General features: G+C 56.3%; 1 protein-coding gene across 2 annotated transcripts; it reads left to right on the top strand.

Annotated features, from left to right (window-relative positions):
• Positions 1-1451: 1451 nt before the first annotated feature.
• On the top strand, positions 1452-8882 carry KPTN (kaptin, actin binding protein; the record flags this gene model as incomplete). 2 transcript variants are annotated; one of them, XM_079723848.1, is made up of 12 exons in its annotated part: positions 1452-1674; positions 2067-2149; positions 2253-2337; positions 2432-2486; positions 3712-3787; positions 3909-3982; positions 4196-4305; positions 4406-4483; positions 5274-5349; positions 6110-6245; positions 6332-6514; positions 8470-8882. In XM_079723848.1, 12 exons carry the CDS (start codon positions 1452-1454, stop codon positions 8596-8598), a joined length of 1308 nt encoding a protein of 435 aa, XP_079579974.1. In that variant the 3' UTR covers positions 8599-8882. The 2 variants fall into 2 exon arrangements, with proteins under 2 accessions (XP_079579974.1, XP_079579975.1); XM_079723849.1 differs by lacking the exons at positions 2067-2149; positions 2253-2337.
• Between the last annotated feature and the right edge of the window lie 6284 nt (positions 8883-15166).

Below are 15166 nucleotides of genomic sequence, written 5' to 3'. Positions count from 1 at the left end.
CAAATATGAAGGGAATGTGGTTTCGTGGTTACCAAGGGAGGTAGAAGAAGCCTGAAGAAAACATTGTTCAGAAGCGGCAGAACCAGACCCCACCCCCATTTACTAAGCAAGTATCCACTCAGCACCTACTGTGTACCACGCCCTGGTTCAAACCCTGGGATTACAGCACTAAACAGCATAACCAGATCTGGAGTGGACACAAACTCCTTTCTTTTCACCACCCTCCAGATCCAGTCTGCCTTTGAGAACTCTCCACTCAGGTCTCTTATGCAAGTGTCCCAGGTGCTTGGCAAAGGGCCCGGTACATAGTTTTGGGTTCTTAACATATTTACTAAATGCTCGTTCCATGTCAGGCCTTGTGGGCCAGGCGTCGGGGATTTGACTGTGACCAAGGGAGATCCAGTTACTGCCTTCACAGATCTTGCAGTGTGTGTGCGTGTTTCTGCATGGAAGGGGGTGACAGAAGATTACTCAAGGTGGCCAGGACAGCCAACTCATGTCTTCTGGAAATAACATACAGGTATACATAGAGTCCCCAAACCCTTGATGCCCTTCTGGAGACAAAAAAGTATATACAGGAATCCCAGAAGACCTCACCCTGTCTCCACCACTTCCTATCGTATCAGTCAAGGGACTTATTCTCCCCGAGCCTCAATTTCATTCTCCAGAAACGGATAATAAACCTCTTTCCAAAGTTGTTGCAACAGTTTATGGAGATAAATTCATACAGTGGTCAATAAATGCTGAATAAATGAACGCGGGGTAACAAGAGCAGCGTAGTTGTGAAGATTCAATGAGATAATCAGCCAACATGACTGATAAAGTAGGCTTTCAGTAAAGAAGGTGGTGGTGATTGGCCAGGACAGATAGCTAGAACTTTTTCCTTGGGGGTAAGAAGAATGCATTTCACCATTTTAAAGGTGATGTGATTAAAACAAACTATGGAGCTATTGTGTTTGGGGTCCAATACTGACTGCTGCTTCTAGCTGTGTGATCTTAGACAAATTACTTTACCTGTCTGTGCCTCAGTTTCTTCATCGGTAAAACATATCATAGTACCTACCTCAAGCCTGCCTGTGAGTTTTAACTAAAACTTGATAGTTGTAAAGCGCTTAGAACAGTTCCTGGCACGTAAGGGCTATATTGAGCATTAAGGTTCTTATTCCGCCTTCCGCACCGCCCACAGCAGGGGCCACCACCTCCCAACTTCAGGCCTTAATCTGCCGGCGGTAGTCACCTCGGCCCTGAAAAGGACCAGGCAGGAGCGCGCAGGCGCATTGAGGCAAAGTCTGGTGGGAAGCCCAAGCGGCCCGGCTGGCAGCCATCTTGGTAAAGGGCAGCGTCGACAGCTTCTCTACGTAATCAGTCTGCGCGACCGGCCGGTGCCCGCCGGTCCATGGCGTAGAGCGGGCAGCTGCGGGGGCTACGGGGACCAGTGTTTGAGGGGCGTGATGGGGGAGGCGGCCGTGGCCGCGGGGCCTTGCCCGCTGCGCGAGGACAGCTTCACACGCTTCTCGTCTCAGAGCAATGTGTACGGGCTGGCGGGCGGCGCGGGCGGGCGCGGGGAGCTGCTGGCCGCCACCCTTAAAGGCAAGGTGCTAGGCTTCCGCTACCAAGACCTCCGACAGAAAATCCGGCCCGTGGCCAAGGAGCTGCAGTTCAATTACATTCCCGGTGCGTGGCGCCATGGGGCTGGGGGCTTGGAACGTAGTGCTGAGAAGGCTTCTGAGGCTCTGTCTGAGCCAGGTCACCAGGATGGGAGAATGGGATCAGGGTGATGGTGATCGAAGGGGGTCAAGGCTGGTAATCTGGAGGCATTGGGGTCAGAGGACAGGGCTAATAGGGGCCTGAAGTAGTTAGCGTTCAGGATTCCTCAGACTCAGAAACCAGGATCCCTGCTACCATGGTGATGGTGATGGTGATCAGGACTCACACCGTCCCAGAGGTCATGATAATTTGCGGTGGTCAGAGATGACTGAGTCCTAGAGGTCAGGGCTTACTGTTGATTGGGAATATTGGGATCACGGGTCTGCCTGAAACGTGAACTTTGAACTATCCTCTCCCAGTGGACGCAGAGATTGTCTCCATCGACACCTTCAACAAGTCACCCCCAAAGCAGGGCCTGGTGGTGGGGATCACATTCATCAAGGTACCCAGAGCCCTCCACCTACCCATTTTCTCCTCCGTACTGAGCCTGACTCATATCCCTCTTGCTGCCCTTACTCTCCCCTGAGGCCAGTTTCCTCTCCCAGGATTCAGGGGACAAGGGCAGCCCCTTCCTTAACATCTACTGTGACTACGAGCCTGGCTCTGAGTACAACCTGGACTCCATTGCCCGTAAGTGTGGCCTGGAGGGAAGGAGGGATGGGGAAGGGGGTTGGGGGGGGGCTGTCAGGTCTCCTGTGCCCATCTGCCTGTGCTCCCCCTGCAGAGAGCTGCCTGAACCTGGAGCTCCAGTTCACTCCTTTCCAACTGTGCCACGCAGAGTAAGTAAGCCACAGGTGTGATATAATAGGGAGTGTGTGTGTGTGTGTGTGTGTTGGGAGGGCAGAGGCTGTAGCAAACTGGAGACCACAAACCTGCCTATAGACAATCAGACTAGTTTGTGTTTTAGAGCATCGTGCATTTAAGGTAGCCATGGACCAGACTTGGCTGATGGGCTGCCATTTTGTTATCCCTGAACTAGATAATTTGAGAGTGAATTGAGCACCTGTGCTCCAGATGTGTAGAATTCTCCAATTCTAACGATCTAGATTTGGGCATTCCAAGACCCAGAAATGCCAATTTTTTCTAGAGTTATAAGCTCTGGGATTCCAAGATTTGAACGTTCTACAGTTTGATGATTCTGAGATTCTGTAATATTAAAGCCCTAACATTGTCATATTCCAAGGAGATAGAATACAGATCGTCTAGAATACTGATGTTCTAGAATCCCAAAGTATAAGAATCCCATTCTAGAGCTCTGAATTCCAGAACACCAGTGTTCTAGGAGAGGGGTTGGCAAACTTTTTCTTTTAAGGTGCAGCTTCGGGGTCAAATATCTCTATCACAACTACTCAAGTTGGCCACTATAGCAAGAAGGCAGCCATTGACACTGTGTAAATGAATGGGTGTGGCTGTGTTCCAATAAAACTTTATTCACAAAAACAGGCCGTGGGTTTTGGATATGCCCTGCAGGTCATAATTTGCCAACTCTGGTCTAGCAGATGAAAGTTCTAGAAACTGAAGGTTCTAAAGCACTAATGTTCTGGGTTCTACGATCTGGGTATTCTACCAATTCTATAAATCTGAATATCCATGATGGCAATTTCCAGAAGTTCTAGCATTTCAAAGAAGACAGAAAACAGAAGTTCTAGAACACTGGGGTTCTAGGGTAAAGAGGCGCTAGTGTTCTGAGGTTCTGCAGCCCATTCTAGAGCTCCATGTTCATTCCTGAATCCGCATCCAGAATGAAGATTCTAGCAAGTGAGGGCTCTAGAAACAGAAGGTTCAAACATGCTGAGTTTCTGTGATTCTGAGACTGGAAAGTTCTAAAATCTGAGATTCTGTGAGGGCTAGTTTCTAGAATTCTACATCCTGAGATCCTAGCTCTGGATCCAGTGTCTAGAACCCAGAATGTTAGGGTTCTCGCAGGCAGGAGTTTCTGCAAGAGGAGGGTTTTAAAACACACGGACTCTACCACACTGGCATTCTAGATTTTTCTGCTTTCAGGGTCCAGGTCGGGGATCAACTGGAGACCGTGTTTCTCCTGAGTGGGAATGACCCGGCCATTCATCTCTACAAGGAGGTGAGGCAAGGGGGGAGGCTTGGTGGGCAGAGCCCTGCTGGGGCCACCATGGGCTGGCACGGGGCGCAGTGTGTGAGGCTGGCCACTGACTCCAAGCTGGGGCGGGTCTTGGTTCCCCCAGAACGAGGGCCTGCATCAGTTTGAAGAACAGCCCGTGGAAAACCTCTTCCCAGAGCTCACGAACCTGACCAGTAGGTAGGAGAGGCCCTGACAGAGGCCAGTGGGAACCGGGGCAGGCAGCCTCAGAGAAATCAGGTGCTGGGAATTGACCCCTAAAGAAATCAGGCCCAGCGGAGGCCCAAGGCTCTACCGGAGGTGGGGTGGGGTGGATGCTTCTAGGGAGGTGGAGGTGGGGGCTGGGGCCTGGTGACGGCCCTCAGGCCCCTCTGTCCACCCGTCCACCCCCAGCGTCCTCTGGCTTGACGTGCACAACCTGCCTGGCACGTCCCGGCGACTCTCAGCTCTCGGCTGTCAGAGCGGTTATGTCCGTGTCGCCCACGTAGACCAGCAGAGTCGAGGTGATGGCTGGGGCGGGGGCCCAGACACAGGGGGCGGGGCGAGGCCGGCCTGGGGTGCGGGTGCTCGGGGCTGGGCCCTGAGTCCTCGCCCTCCACACAGAGGTTCTGCAGACTTGGACGATCCTGCAGGACGGCCCCATCTCCCGAGTGATCCTGTTCAGCCTCTCGGCCCCCGAGGGTGAGCTCCGGGCAGGGGGAGGCCGGGCTGCGGGCTCGGCTCCTCCAGCCGCATTTGTACCCCTCTCCCCACATGCCTAGCTCCCCACCGTCCCTCCCTCCCCGCTGTGTGCCCCACTCCAGCCCGGGAGCTACCGTGTGCCCATTCCCTCCCCCCGATGCTCCTGAACTTCAGCTCCAGCTCCTTGCCCCCGTGGTGGTCTGACTTGAGCTTTTACCCTGGAGTTGAACTTCTGCCTTTCCCTTGGTGGTCTGACCTTCACCGCTCACACTGTGACTTCCTCTGACCCCCCCGTCTGTGGCCTCTTCACTCTGTCTCTTGCTGCCATCCAAGTCCAGGCTTTTCTCACGGACTCAGCGCTGTCCCCCGACTCGGGGTCTCCCCTTTCGCCCCACATGTTGATCTGTTCCTCTTACCGCGGTCTGTCCTTCTCTGGCGTTTCTCGTGGCCTGACCTCTGCGGTCTGTCTGCTGCCCCTTCCGCTGTGGTTTATCCCCTGATGCTCTCACTGTGGTCTAACCACGGACTTCTCTGCTGTCACCTAACCTTTGTCTCTGCTACCCTGGTGGTCTAACCTTGGACTTTTTAAACTGTCATCCAACACCCCTCCCCCCTCCTGGCATCTGACCTCCGTCATTCGCTCGTGGTCTAACCTCTAACCCTCCACCTGTAGCCCAATCTCAGGGGTCTAACGTGTGTTCCTCTCAGGAATGGACGGATGGGGGGGAGGGAGGAGGAGCCTGGAACCTGGCCCCTCACGCCTCCCCCGCCATTCACGTTCCTTCTCCAGAGACCGAGGACAGGCCACAGCGGGAGGAGTACAGCGTGCTGGTGGCCAGCATGTTGGAACCAGCGGTGGTGTATCGGTGAGGGCCACGGGGCACGTGGGTGTGGGCTGACCCCGTGCCTTTGCACGGTGATCTAACCTTGTCATTCTCCACAGAGAGTAAAGCTTTGGGTGCAGTGGTTCAGGGCTGGGCAGGTAAAGGTGTCCCAGGGAGAGGAGCATGAGTGTTTAAGTCTAGAACTTGTAGGGCATGTGCTGAGGCCTCGGGTGGGAACCGAGATGTCCAGTCCCCCTGGGGTAGGTGGACAGAGCATGTTGGCACGTGTTTAAACACAGGCTCCATGTGGGAGAAAGCCCTGGTTTATAGGATCTGCCCGTTTCCGTGGTGTCAGCACTCCCACCTCAGTGGATTTTGAGCCACCAACGTGATGCCAAGCCGCTCACAAAGTTTCTGAAAATTTCCCAGTCGGCTCCCGTGAGCCAGTGTGAGCCAGCTGTGCCCAGCTGGTGGGCGGTGAAGGTGTCCGGGCTGGGGCTGAGCTCTCAGGCTTCAGGGGGCCTCGTGGGTGTCCAGACTGGAGACAAGGGGGTCACCAGAAGGAACGGTGTGGGTTTCCATTTGGGAGTGAGACGGTCCCACCTCCAGGGGACGGTGTGGGTGTCCAGATCAGAGACAGTTTGAGCTCCCCTTGGTGGATATGAGGATGTCTAACTTGGAAACGAGGGTGTCCAGGCTTTAGGAGGAACAGCACGTCCAGACCTGACCCGTGAGGGTCCGGTGCTGAGGGTGGCAGGCACCGCGGTCGACCTCAGTCTCCCCGCCGTGGTCTGACCCTCAGGGATCTGCTGAGTCGGGGCCTCGAGGACCAGCTTCTCCTGCCTGGCAGCGACCAGTTTGATAGCGTCCTCTGTGGCCTGGTCACCGACATCGATTTGGATGGGCGGCCGGAGGTCCTGGTGGCCACCTACGGACAGGTGGGACCGGAGGGATGGGGCTGCCGTGGCCTGTGTCCTCTGCCTCCTGCCTCTCCCCGTGTGACCCCAATCCCCTGCCCCTGCAGGAGCTGCTCTGTTACAAGTACTGCAGCCCAGAGTGCGGGCTCCCTGGGGCCCAGCGTGGCTTCCGCTTGCTGTGGCAGCGGAGCTTCTCTAGCCCCCTGCTGGCCATGGCGCACGTGGACCTGACCGGGGATGGGCTGCGCGAGCTTGCTGTGGTCTCCCTGAAGGGCGTGCACATCCTGCAGGTAGACGGGCCCCTGAGACGGGGCCTTAACACCCGTCTTACTGAGGGCACGTTCTCACAGGAGAGGGGCAGTCAGGCCTCGGCCCGATCCCTCTGGAAACTGGAGCCTGGGCCCCCCTCGGGCAAGGGGATCATTGGCTGCAGGCCCCCTCTTGGGGGAGGCAGGCGGTTCCTGCTGGTCAAGGAGAAGGGAGGTGCTGGGGGCACTCACAGCCACGGGTGAAGGGGGCTCAGCCGCAGCATCCATCACCCCCAGGCCCCTGGCCTCCCTCAGCCTCCCGAACGTCTCTACTTTGTTCCGCCTGCTTTGACCGTGTCCCTTCCCTGTGGCCCAGCCTGGATCTGCCCCCGGGACCTGACCTGCACTCTTCCACTGCGCCCTAACCTTTGCCCTCCTACTGCATCCACCCTTTCTTCCACCTGTGGGACCGGCTTCATTCTGCCTGTGGTCTAACCTTCAGCCTCCTTCTCCAGCTTTCTGCCATAGTCTAACCTCAAACCCTTCCCCTTTGGTCTAACCACTGAACTTTCTACTGTGGTCACACCCGTGACCTGTGGTCTCATGTCCAGCCTTCTCCTGTACTTTGACCTCTCACCCTCCGACAGCAGCTTAACCGCCCTTACGGTTTAATATCCAGCCATTCCAATGGCCCAGTGTCCAGCCTGGAACCTTCCGTTGCTGTTTAACCTCCAACTAGTACGTCTGACCTCTGACCTTTTCACTACAGCCCGGCCCCAGCCCTTCAGCTATGATGTACCTCTGTTTCCTGATCTGGTGTTTGCCCACCCCTTCCCTCTGGTGTGACTCTAGGCCCCTTTCCCATGTGGTCTAACCTGGGTTCTTTCTACTGGAGTCTAACCTTACTGTCTCCGCTGCAGGCTTTGCTGGGGCCTTTTCCTTCAGTCTAGTCATCAGCAGAATGGTCCAGGTTAGACCTCATAGAGATAGAGGTTGGACCCCAGTGGAAAAGTCTGAGGTTGAACCACAGTATGTGGGACAAAAGTTAGACCCTCGAGTAAAACGGAATGAGGAGAGGTCTGAGGTTAGACTGCAGTGGACAGGGCTGTGGTCCATCTGTGGGAGAAGGGGCTTCCCTTCTGCTGTGGTTTCAGCCTCCCAGCATCCCTCATTGTCATCTGTTTCAAGCCATTCCACTGTGATCTCCCTTCCATCCCTTCTCTCAGGGGCTAACTTCAGACCCTCCAACCAGGGTCTGGCTCCATCCCTTGTGTGGTGACATATTCCTCTCTTTTCCACTTTGGTTTGCTCCTTCTCTGTCTTGTGGGGCTAACCTTTTCTGCCAGGACCTCACCTTTGTTCCCCCTGCTGTGGACTAACCTTAGCCTCTCTCGGGTGGTCAAGCCTCACCCCCATATAATGCGAGCTCTCTTTTATGTTTTTCTGTTTGTTTGTTGGGGTATAGTTGTTTTACACTGTTGTGTTATCTCCGTTATGTTTTTTTGTTTGTTTGTTTGTTTGTTTGTTTGTTTTTGCGGTATGCGGGCTTCTCACTGCTATGGCCTCTCCCGTTGCGGAGCACAGGCTCCGGATGTGCAGGCCCAGCGGCCATGGCTCACGGGCCCAGCCGCTCCGCGGCATGTGAGATCTTCCCAGACCGGGGCACGAACCCGCGTCCCCTGCATCGGCAGGCGGACTCGCAACCACTGCGCCACCAGGGAAGCCCCTCCGTTATGTTTTGATCCATCCCCGTCTCCTCCACCGAGTTCTAACCTCAGACCCACACATCTGGGGCTGGGCTTTGTCCCTTCCACCAGAAATTCACTGAAGGCCGTCCCCCTGGGTCTGACCTTCACCCCATCACAGAGACCCATTCTAACCCCACACGCAGACCTCCCACCATGGCTGCGCTCTCAGCCTCTGTGGGTTGGGGGGGGCGTGTAACCTGCACCTTCCAGCTCTGTCTCAGCTCTGCCCTCCTCTCTCGTTCCCCACAGCACAGCCTGATCCAGGCCTCAGAGCTGGTTCTGACCCGGCTTCGGCACCAAGTCGAGCAGAGGAGACGTCAGCCACAGAGGCTGGGGGACAGGGTGGGTGGCGGGCCTGCTGAGACCCCGGCCTCCTGAGCGCCCACCCGCTGCCCACCCCAGGCCTGCCACAGTTCCTTGGGGTGCCCGCCTCCAGCTCTTCATGGCGGGTGGGTGCATCCTGAAGGAGGCACTGGTCTCCCCAGACACCCCAGGGTGGTGGAGCGGTGGGTCCTGCTCTGGCTCCGCCCCAGCGTGCCCTGTGACCCCCACTCCCCTCTCTGTGCCTCAGTGTCCCCATTTGAAAATGGGATGATCCCACCCCACCCCGCCTCTATCCCCTTGAGACTCGGTCAGTGGTGATTATTTCTGTGTCCAGAGGAACCAAATTTGCACTTGTCTCCATTCTTTTGTTCGGCACACGTTTGATGAGGAACAACTGTTGCCAGGCTCTGTGTGGGGCGCCGGACTCACCCGGAAGCCGGACTCACCCGGAAGCATGGAGGGAGGGGACTTTGGGGACGGGGGATCCAAGGTCAGACCCAGCCGCGGACTGAAGTGGGATCGTAGTGTAGATTTCAGAGGAAAGAAGGGAGGTTAGGCACTCCAGGTAGTTAAACCTCCACAGGAAAGACTGTAGAATAGAAGGGAAAGGTCTGCAGGGTTAGACCTCCGCAAGTGAACTGAGGTTAGACCCCAGTGGAAAGCTCTAGATCTGAGGTCAGGGCTCAGTGGGAAAACAAGGAAATTGAGCCTCAGAGGAGAGGATGTGGGTGGAAAGGACTGTCGTGGGGAAGCCATGGTCAAATTGTAGCAGGGGGTCTGAGGCCAGACCCCCTGTGAGTAATACTGAAGTTGGACCCTAGCAAAAATTACTATGGTTACACCTTGTGCCAAGAGCCAAGGTTAACACCCAGCAGAAGTGATCAATTTAGATCTCAACTGGGGGGTCCTGAGATGAGCCCCAGGCTACACTGTCCTGGAAAGGGCTAAGAGTGGGCCTAGTTGAAAAGCCCAGGGGATTGGGGGACCAGGAAGTGGGAGACAAGGCTAATTCCCTGCCCTGTGGCTGTAGCGATCGCCCCTCCTGTGGCCACTTCCGTGGCACCAGGAGAAGGAATTGAGGCCTACATCACAGGGACCAGTGGAGGGCGGGGACAACAGAAGAAATCTTGCCAGGAATAGAATCGGGTCGGGAGGGTGGGGGAGCAATTCCTGAGCGGGGTCCAGGCTGGTTGTGGGAGGGAGTTCCTTCCTTGCTGCTGCAGGGTTTGGGTGGGACCCCTGCTTCCTGGGGGGGAGGGGCAGGCACCATGGTCGTTCTAGCCATCTGTCTACCTCCTGCCATGGAAGCCCACCTGTCAGTCTGACCATCTGCACCAACAGTGAAGACTGAGCTACCAGTGCCCCACAGTGGGTCTTCAGGAGCCTGGAGCCCACCAATTCTTGGCCACCCGTGTCTTCACCTCACCTCCCAGAACCCAAGCGTGGGAAATCGCAGGGAGCCGGAGCTGGGTCGTCTCCCTCCTCTCCTGGCAGTGGGCATGGGCCACTGGCAACATCAGGGTCTCCTTCCTGCTGCCCGTCTGCAGAGGCTGAGTGCTCCATCGCCTCCTGTCCTGGGCAGGAGTGGGACCCTAGGGTGGGATTTGGGGCATTTAAGTAGTGATGTTCTGGGTCTGTGAAGTGTGTGCACGTGTGTGTGTGTTCACCATTTCAGGACTCGTGAGTTTGTGTTCCCGGTGCCTGCCCGGTCCTTCGCAGCTCGCTGCCTAACTTCTTGCCAGCCCCTTAGTCTGGGACAGTATGTAGTGTAGCAGTTAAGGGTAGAACCTGAAGCCACACTTCACCACTGTGCCTCAGTTTCCCCATCTGTAAAATGGGGCCAGTAGCATTTACCTCACAGGGTTTTTAGGAGGGTCAATTGTGCCAACATGTGTCAAGCACTTATTAAAAATTTATAACAATGCCTGACACGTGGTAAGGGCTGGAAGCCCCTTGTGAATGGCAGCTGTTGTTATTATTATTAATGGGTGCCTTTGTGGTTGTTTCTGGCTGGCTTTGTCAGCAGGCACAGCATGTGAATTTGGATCTGACTCTGGCTAAAAACATTCTTGCCCTCCCCCCAGTTCTGGGAGCCTGTGACTATTTGTAGCTGTTTTGCCTCGTTGGCCCTTGTATGGATCAGCAAGTGTGTGTGTGTGTGTGCGCGCGCGCGCGCGCGTGCGCGCCCTCCGCCGCTGTCCCTTACCTGTGGTGCTGAACCCAGAGGGTGAGTGGGAGGGTTGGGCTGCTTCGTCTCCCCCCACCCCACCCCCCGTCCCTCCTCTCTCCAGGCCCCGCCCCGGCTCCCCGCGCCGGCCTCCCCTCCTCCCGCTCTAGCCGACTCCCCCTCCCCCGAATCCCTCCCCCCTCCTCCTCTCCTCTCCTCCCTCTATCCCCTCTCCCTCCCCTCCTCCCTAGCTCTCCCTCTCAGTCCCCAGCTCATCCCTCCCTCTCTCTCCCTCTCTCCCTCTGTCGGGCGGAGTCGCCCACCACTGCCAATACAGTGCTGAGGGAACCTGTTCTAGGCTGTAGCTGCAGGTAAGAGACCCCCAGTTAGGAGGGGCTTGGGGGAAGGATGGTGTTACCTCAGGTGGGTGCAGGGGGGCATTTGAGGAGCCCGGAGCCGCTTCTCCCTGAGCTCCGTTATAGGGGATGGGGGGCTGCCTATCCCGGGCGCGGGTACCAGGGCCCTAACGTGCGGTAGGGGCGCCACCAGCAGTCAACATCCTCAACCCCTCCTGCGCTTCAGGGAGCATGGCGGGCTGGGGAGGGGGTGCCTCCTGGGCACTGAGGGGGTGAGAACACCCCACCCTGTCTGGGGCAGCACCCGCACTCCAGTTCTCCGCCCCCGCTTTCCTGTGTCTGGGTCTCGTCTTTCTGTGTCTCCACATCTCTCAGGGGTCTCTGTCCTGCGGAGTCTGGACGCCTCTCCGAGTCCCTTTCCCTGTCTCCCTCAGTCTCACTCTTGTCTCTGTCTCTCTCTGTGCCTGGGTCTGTTCCGGCTTTCTGTCTCTAAGTCCTGGTTCCTCTCTGCTTTCCTCTTTCGCCGTCTCTGTGTGTGTCCCTCTGTCTCTGTCTCTACTGTCTCAGCTTTCCCGTGTCTCTGTCGCTGTCCATCTCCTCGTGTATCTTCCTCAATCTTCCCTGTTTCTCATCTCCATCTCCGTCTCTAGGACCTGGTCTCTGTTTCTCTCTCTCTCTCTTTCCTCTCCGCTTCCTCTCCCTGGTTAACTGCCTCCTACACACATTTGTCTCCGCCCCTGGCAAGGGGAGACCTGGGGGAAGAAGACCCGCCCCGCCCCTGCCGCCGCCGCAGAGTGGGCTCCCGCAGGAGGCAGGGGGTCCCCCAGACTCCTCTTCCTTCCTCAGCCGAGCTCCCCGCATCCGCCCGGCTGGCATCCGCCCGTCCCTCCCGTGAGGACAGAGCTCCTCTGCTCTCCCCTGCCTTATCTCTGGCATCCTGAGGCCAGTCCTTCTTGCAGTCTAACCTGTACCCTTTGTAGAGGAGACTGAACCGGTCCTGTCTGCAATCTAACCTCCCATTCCTCTTCATATTGACTGGACCAGTCCCTGCTGCAGTCTAACTTCCATACCTCTTTTGCTGTTTGTCCATTTCTTGACTCATTCATTCTTTTGACAATTACTGAGCACCTTTCCTGCTCCAGGCACAGCTCTAGGTACTGGGCCAGGCCAGTCCTTCCTGCAGTCTCGCCTCCATCGTCTCATGGTGTGCCAGCCCCAGACCTGTCTCCCAGTGGGGCTGGAGCTCCAAAGCTTCTCCACCGCCCCTTGGGGGCTCTGAGAGGGCCCTTCTGAGTCTAGAGTTCCGTGGCCGATACATCCTCTTCTTTTCTGTTGGGAAGGGGGCCCCAGAGAAGGCGGGAGAGATGAGAGGTGTGGGGCTGAGCATGTAACCCACACTGTGATGGGGTGAGGTCCTCGAGCGCCCACGTGGGATTCCAGGTGGGTTAAAAGAAGCACCAGCTTAGGAGCCCCACACCTTGAGTTCCATCTCTTCTCTGCCCCTGACTTGAAGTTGCATGACTTGGCCAAGCTCTTTGCCCCTCCAGACCTCAGTTTACCCATCAGCGTATCATAGCCTGAACACTGAGACTGTGTGTGTCTGTGTGTGATCCCCAGGCTGGGACATTGTGTGCAGGCGGGAGAGCCTGGCTTACCCTGGAGCAGTAAGCGTGCGTGTTTAGAAGGCCGTGTCCCCACCGACAGCAGGCAGCGGGCACCCCCTGCGCCCAGCCTGATCGCAGTCAGGAACCATCACCCCCCCTTACCGATATGAGAGACTTGAAGGAGGGGGTCCCACCTGGCCTGCCAGACTGACTGCCCCGCCCCGCTCAAGCTTGCAGTCCCGCCCTACAGTTGAGGTCTCCGAGGCCCCGAGAGGTGGGTGAGGCAGAACTGGGTCACTCACCACTGACCCAGCTGGCCACCGGCCCACGGGGGAGGGGAGAGATGGCCCCAGGAGATGGGGCCCGCCATCTGCCCTCCAGAGTCCCACCCTGGCCTCCACCTGATGCTTTTGCCCCTGGATTCTAAACCCAGATTAGGTTTCAGGGCTGCTCATGGAGCGAGAGAGGCAGAGGCAGGAGCCACAAGAAGAGGGAGCCCAGCTGTCCCCAGTGACAGGGCTCAGGCCTCTTGGTGGTTCATTTAACAGATATTTATCTAGTGCTTTCTCTCCCTGACTCCTTCTTCCTCAAGGCCCCAGGGAGAGGAAACCAGGTTTTGCAGGAAAAGGCATTGAACCAGGCTTGAGGACTGAGGCGGGAGGGACAGGTGGCTGGACTTGAGGGAGGACTTCCCAGGCCATGGCCCTTCCCTGAGAGAGGGAGTGAGATGCTATAGATGAATTCTTGACTCCCAGGTGGACCTGGTTTCTCCTGAAAGTTGGGGGGAGGGGAGGGAGGGAGAAGAGAGTGTGAGTCTTTGCCTTGGATCCTGGTGGGTTTGTAATTATGCCTAAGTCGTTGCTAATTAGGGGGCTGCTAATTAGATGTATCATTAGGGGCCTTGCCGAGGGGGCTAATTGTGTGGTGGCCCTTTAAGAATGACCCCCGCCCCCTGCCCCCCTACACACACACACACACACATTCTTCAGGGAAGTTCTGCCAACATTTTGCCTCCATACCCCAAAGGAGCCAGCTCCCAATCCGTGAGGACATGGGTGTATGTTGGGGGCAGGCTGTGAGTTAGACCGTGAGAAGAACTTTTCAGACAGAAATGGACGTTACCGGGAGAACTGAGGCTGGTGGCCAGGAGAAGGGTCGGGGAGGGTGGAGGCGCTGAGGACTCCTGCCTTCCTCTCTCAGTCCCATTTGATAGGCTACGGGGTTACCATGACAACACAAGGGTGGGGCAGAGGAGCTGCAAGTCAGGACCACTCTTGGAGAGAAAAACTGGGAGCTGCAGAATGGGTGCTGGGGAACGTTGGGCAAGTTATTTAGCCTCTCTGAGCCTTAGTCTTCTCATCTGTGAAATGGCTGGGGACTCCCCAAAGTGGGATGGTGTCATTTCAAACAGTGGCCACGGAAGGTGACATCTGAGTGGAGAGCTGAAGGAGAAGAGGGAGCGGATATGTGGGGAAGAGTGTCCCAGGAAAGGGGAACAGCAGGTGCAAAGGCCCTGAAGCAAGAACTTGCCCGAGGAACAGCAAGGAGGTGGTGTAGCTGGGGCCAAGTGAAGGAGGGGGAGAGAGAGAGAGAGATGAGGCCAGAGAGGGAATGAGGGGGCCAGATTGTGCGAGACCTTATGAAGCGGGGAGGGGACTTTGATGTTCTGAGTGAGACCAGAGCCATGGAAGGTTCTGATCAGAGGGGAGGATGTGAACTGATTGGCATTTTTAAAGGAGACCTAGATACAGAAATAGCCACTCGAACGCAGGACCAGAGGCAGGAAGAGAAGTATTCACCCCACACCCACAGTGTGGGGTCCAAAAGCCCAGCCTAGGACCTCATGTCTCAGCTTCTAAGGAATCCTGCACCTGCCAGAGACCCGGGGATGCTGGAGAGAGACACCTGCCAGCATTGCGGGGAAGGATGTGAGTGAGAGACCCTCCAGCAGCCCCTCCCCAGCCCTACCTGAGACAAACAGACAAACACCCCAGCACCTGCCACAGCCCAAATCCCAAGCAGGAGCCCTCCGACACCAAGTTGGAAACCATAGGAATCACAAAATGAGTTGAGGGCCCCCCAGCCCCTTGCCTCTCCCACTAACTTATTCAGTCTGTGTTCTTTTGCACCTGACTTCACTCTTCCACGGCATGTCTGTGAGATTCAACTGCACTGTTGGGTGTATCAGTTGCCCGCTCCCTTTCCAGTGCTGTATAATATTCCACTGCATGACTATTCCGCCATGTACTTCTCCATGTTCTTGCTGATAGGCATCTGGGTTGTTTCAAGAGGGGAGCCATTATAAATGAAGCTGCTGTGAACATTTGTGTATGTGTCTTTTGACGAACACTTGACTTATTTCTCTTGGGTACATACCTGGGAGTGGAATTGCTGAGTCCTAGGATGCTTGATGTTCAGCTATAGTTTCCTGCAGTGGTTTGACTCCCATCAGCAGTGCATGACGTCTTTATCTTTCTGTGTCTTTCTCTCTTGGT

This window comes from Hyperoodon ampullatus, assembly GCF_949752795.1.
Source record: "Hyperoodon ampullatus genome assembly, chromosome: 18".
Taxonomy (NCBI): domain Eukaryota; kingdom Metazoa; phylum Chordata; class Mammalia; order Artiodactyla; family Ziphiidae; genus Hyperoodon; species Hyperoodon ampullatus.
Note: the sequence above shows the minus strand (reverse complement) of the source record. Positions and strands in the feature narration are given on the sequence as shown.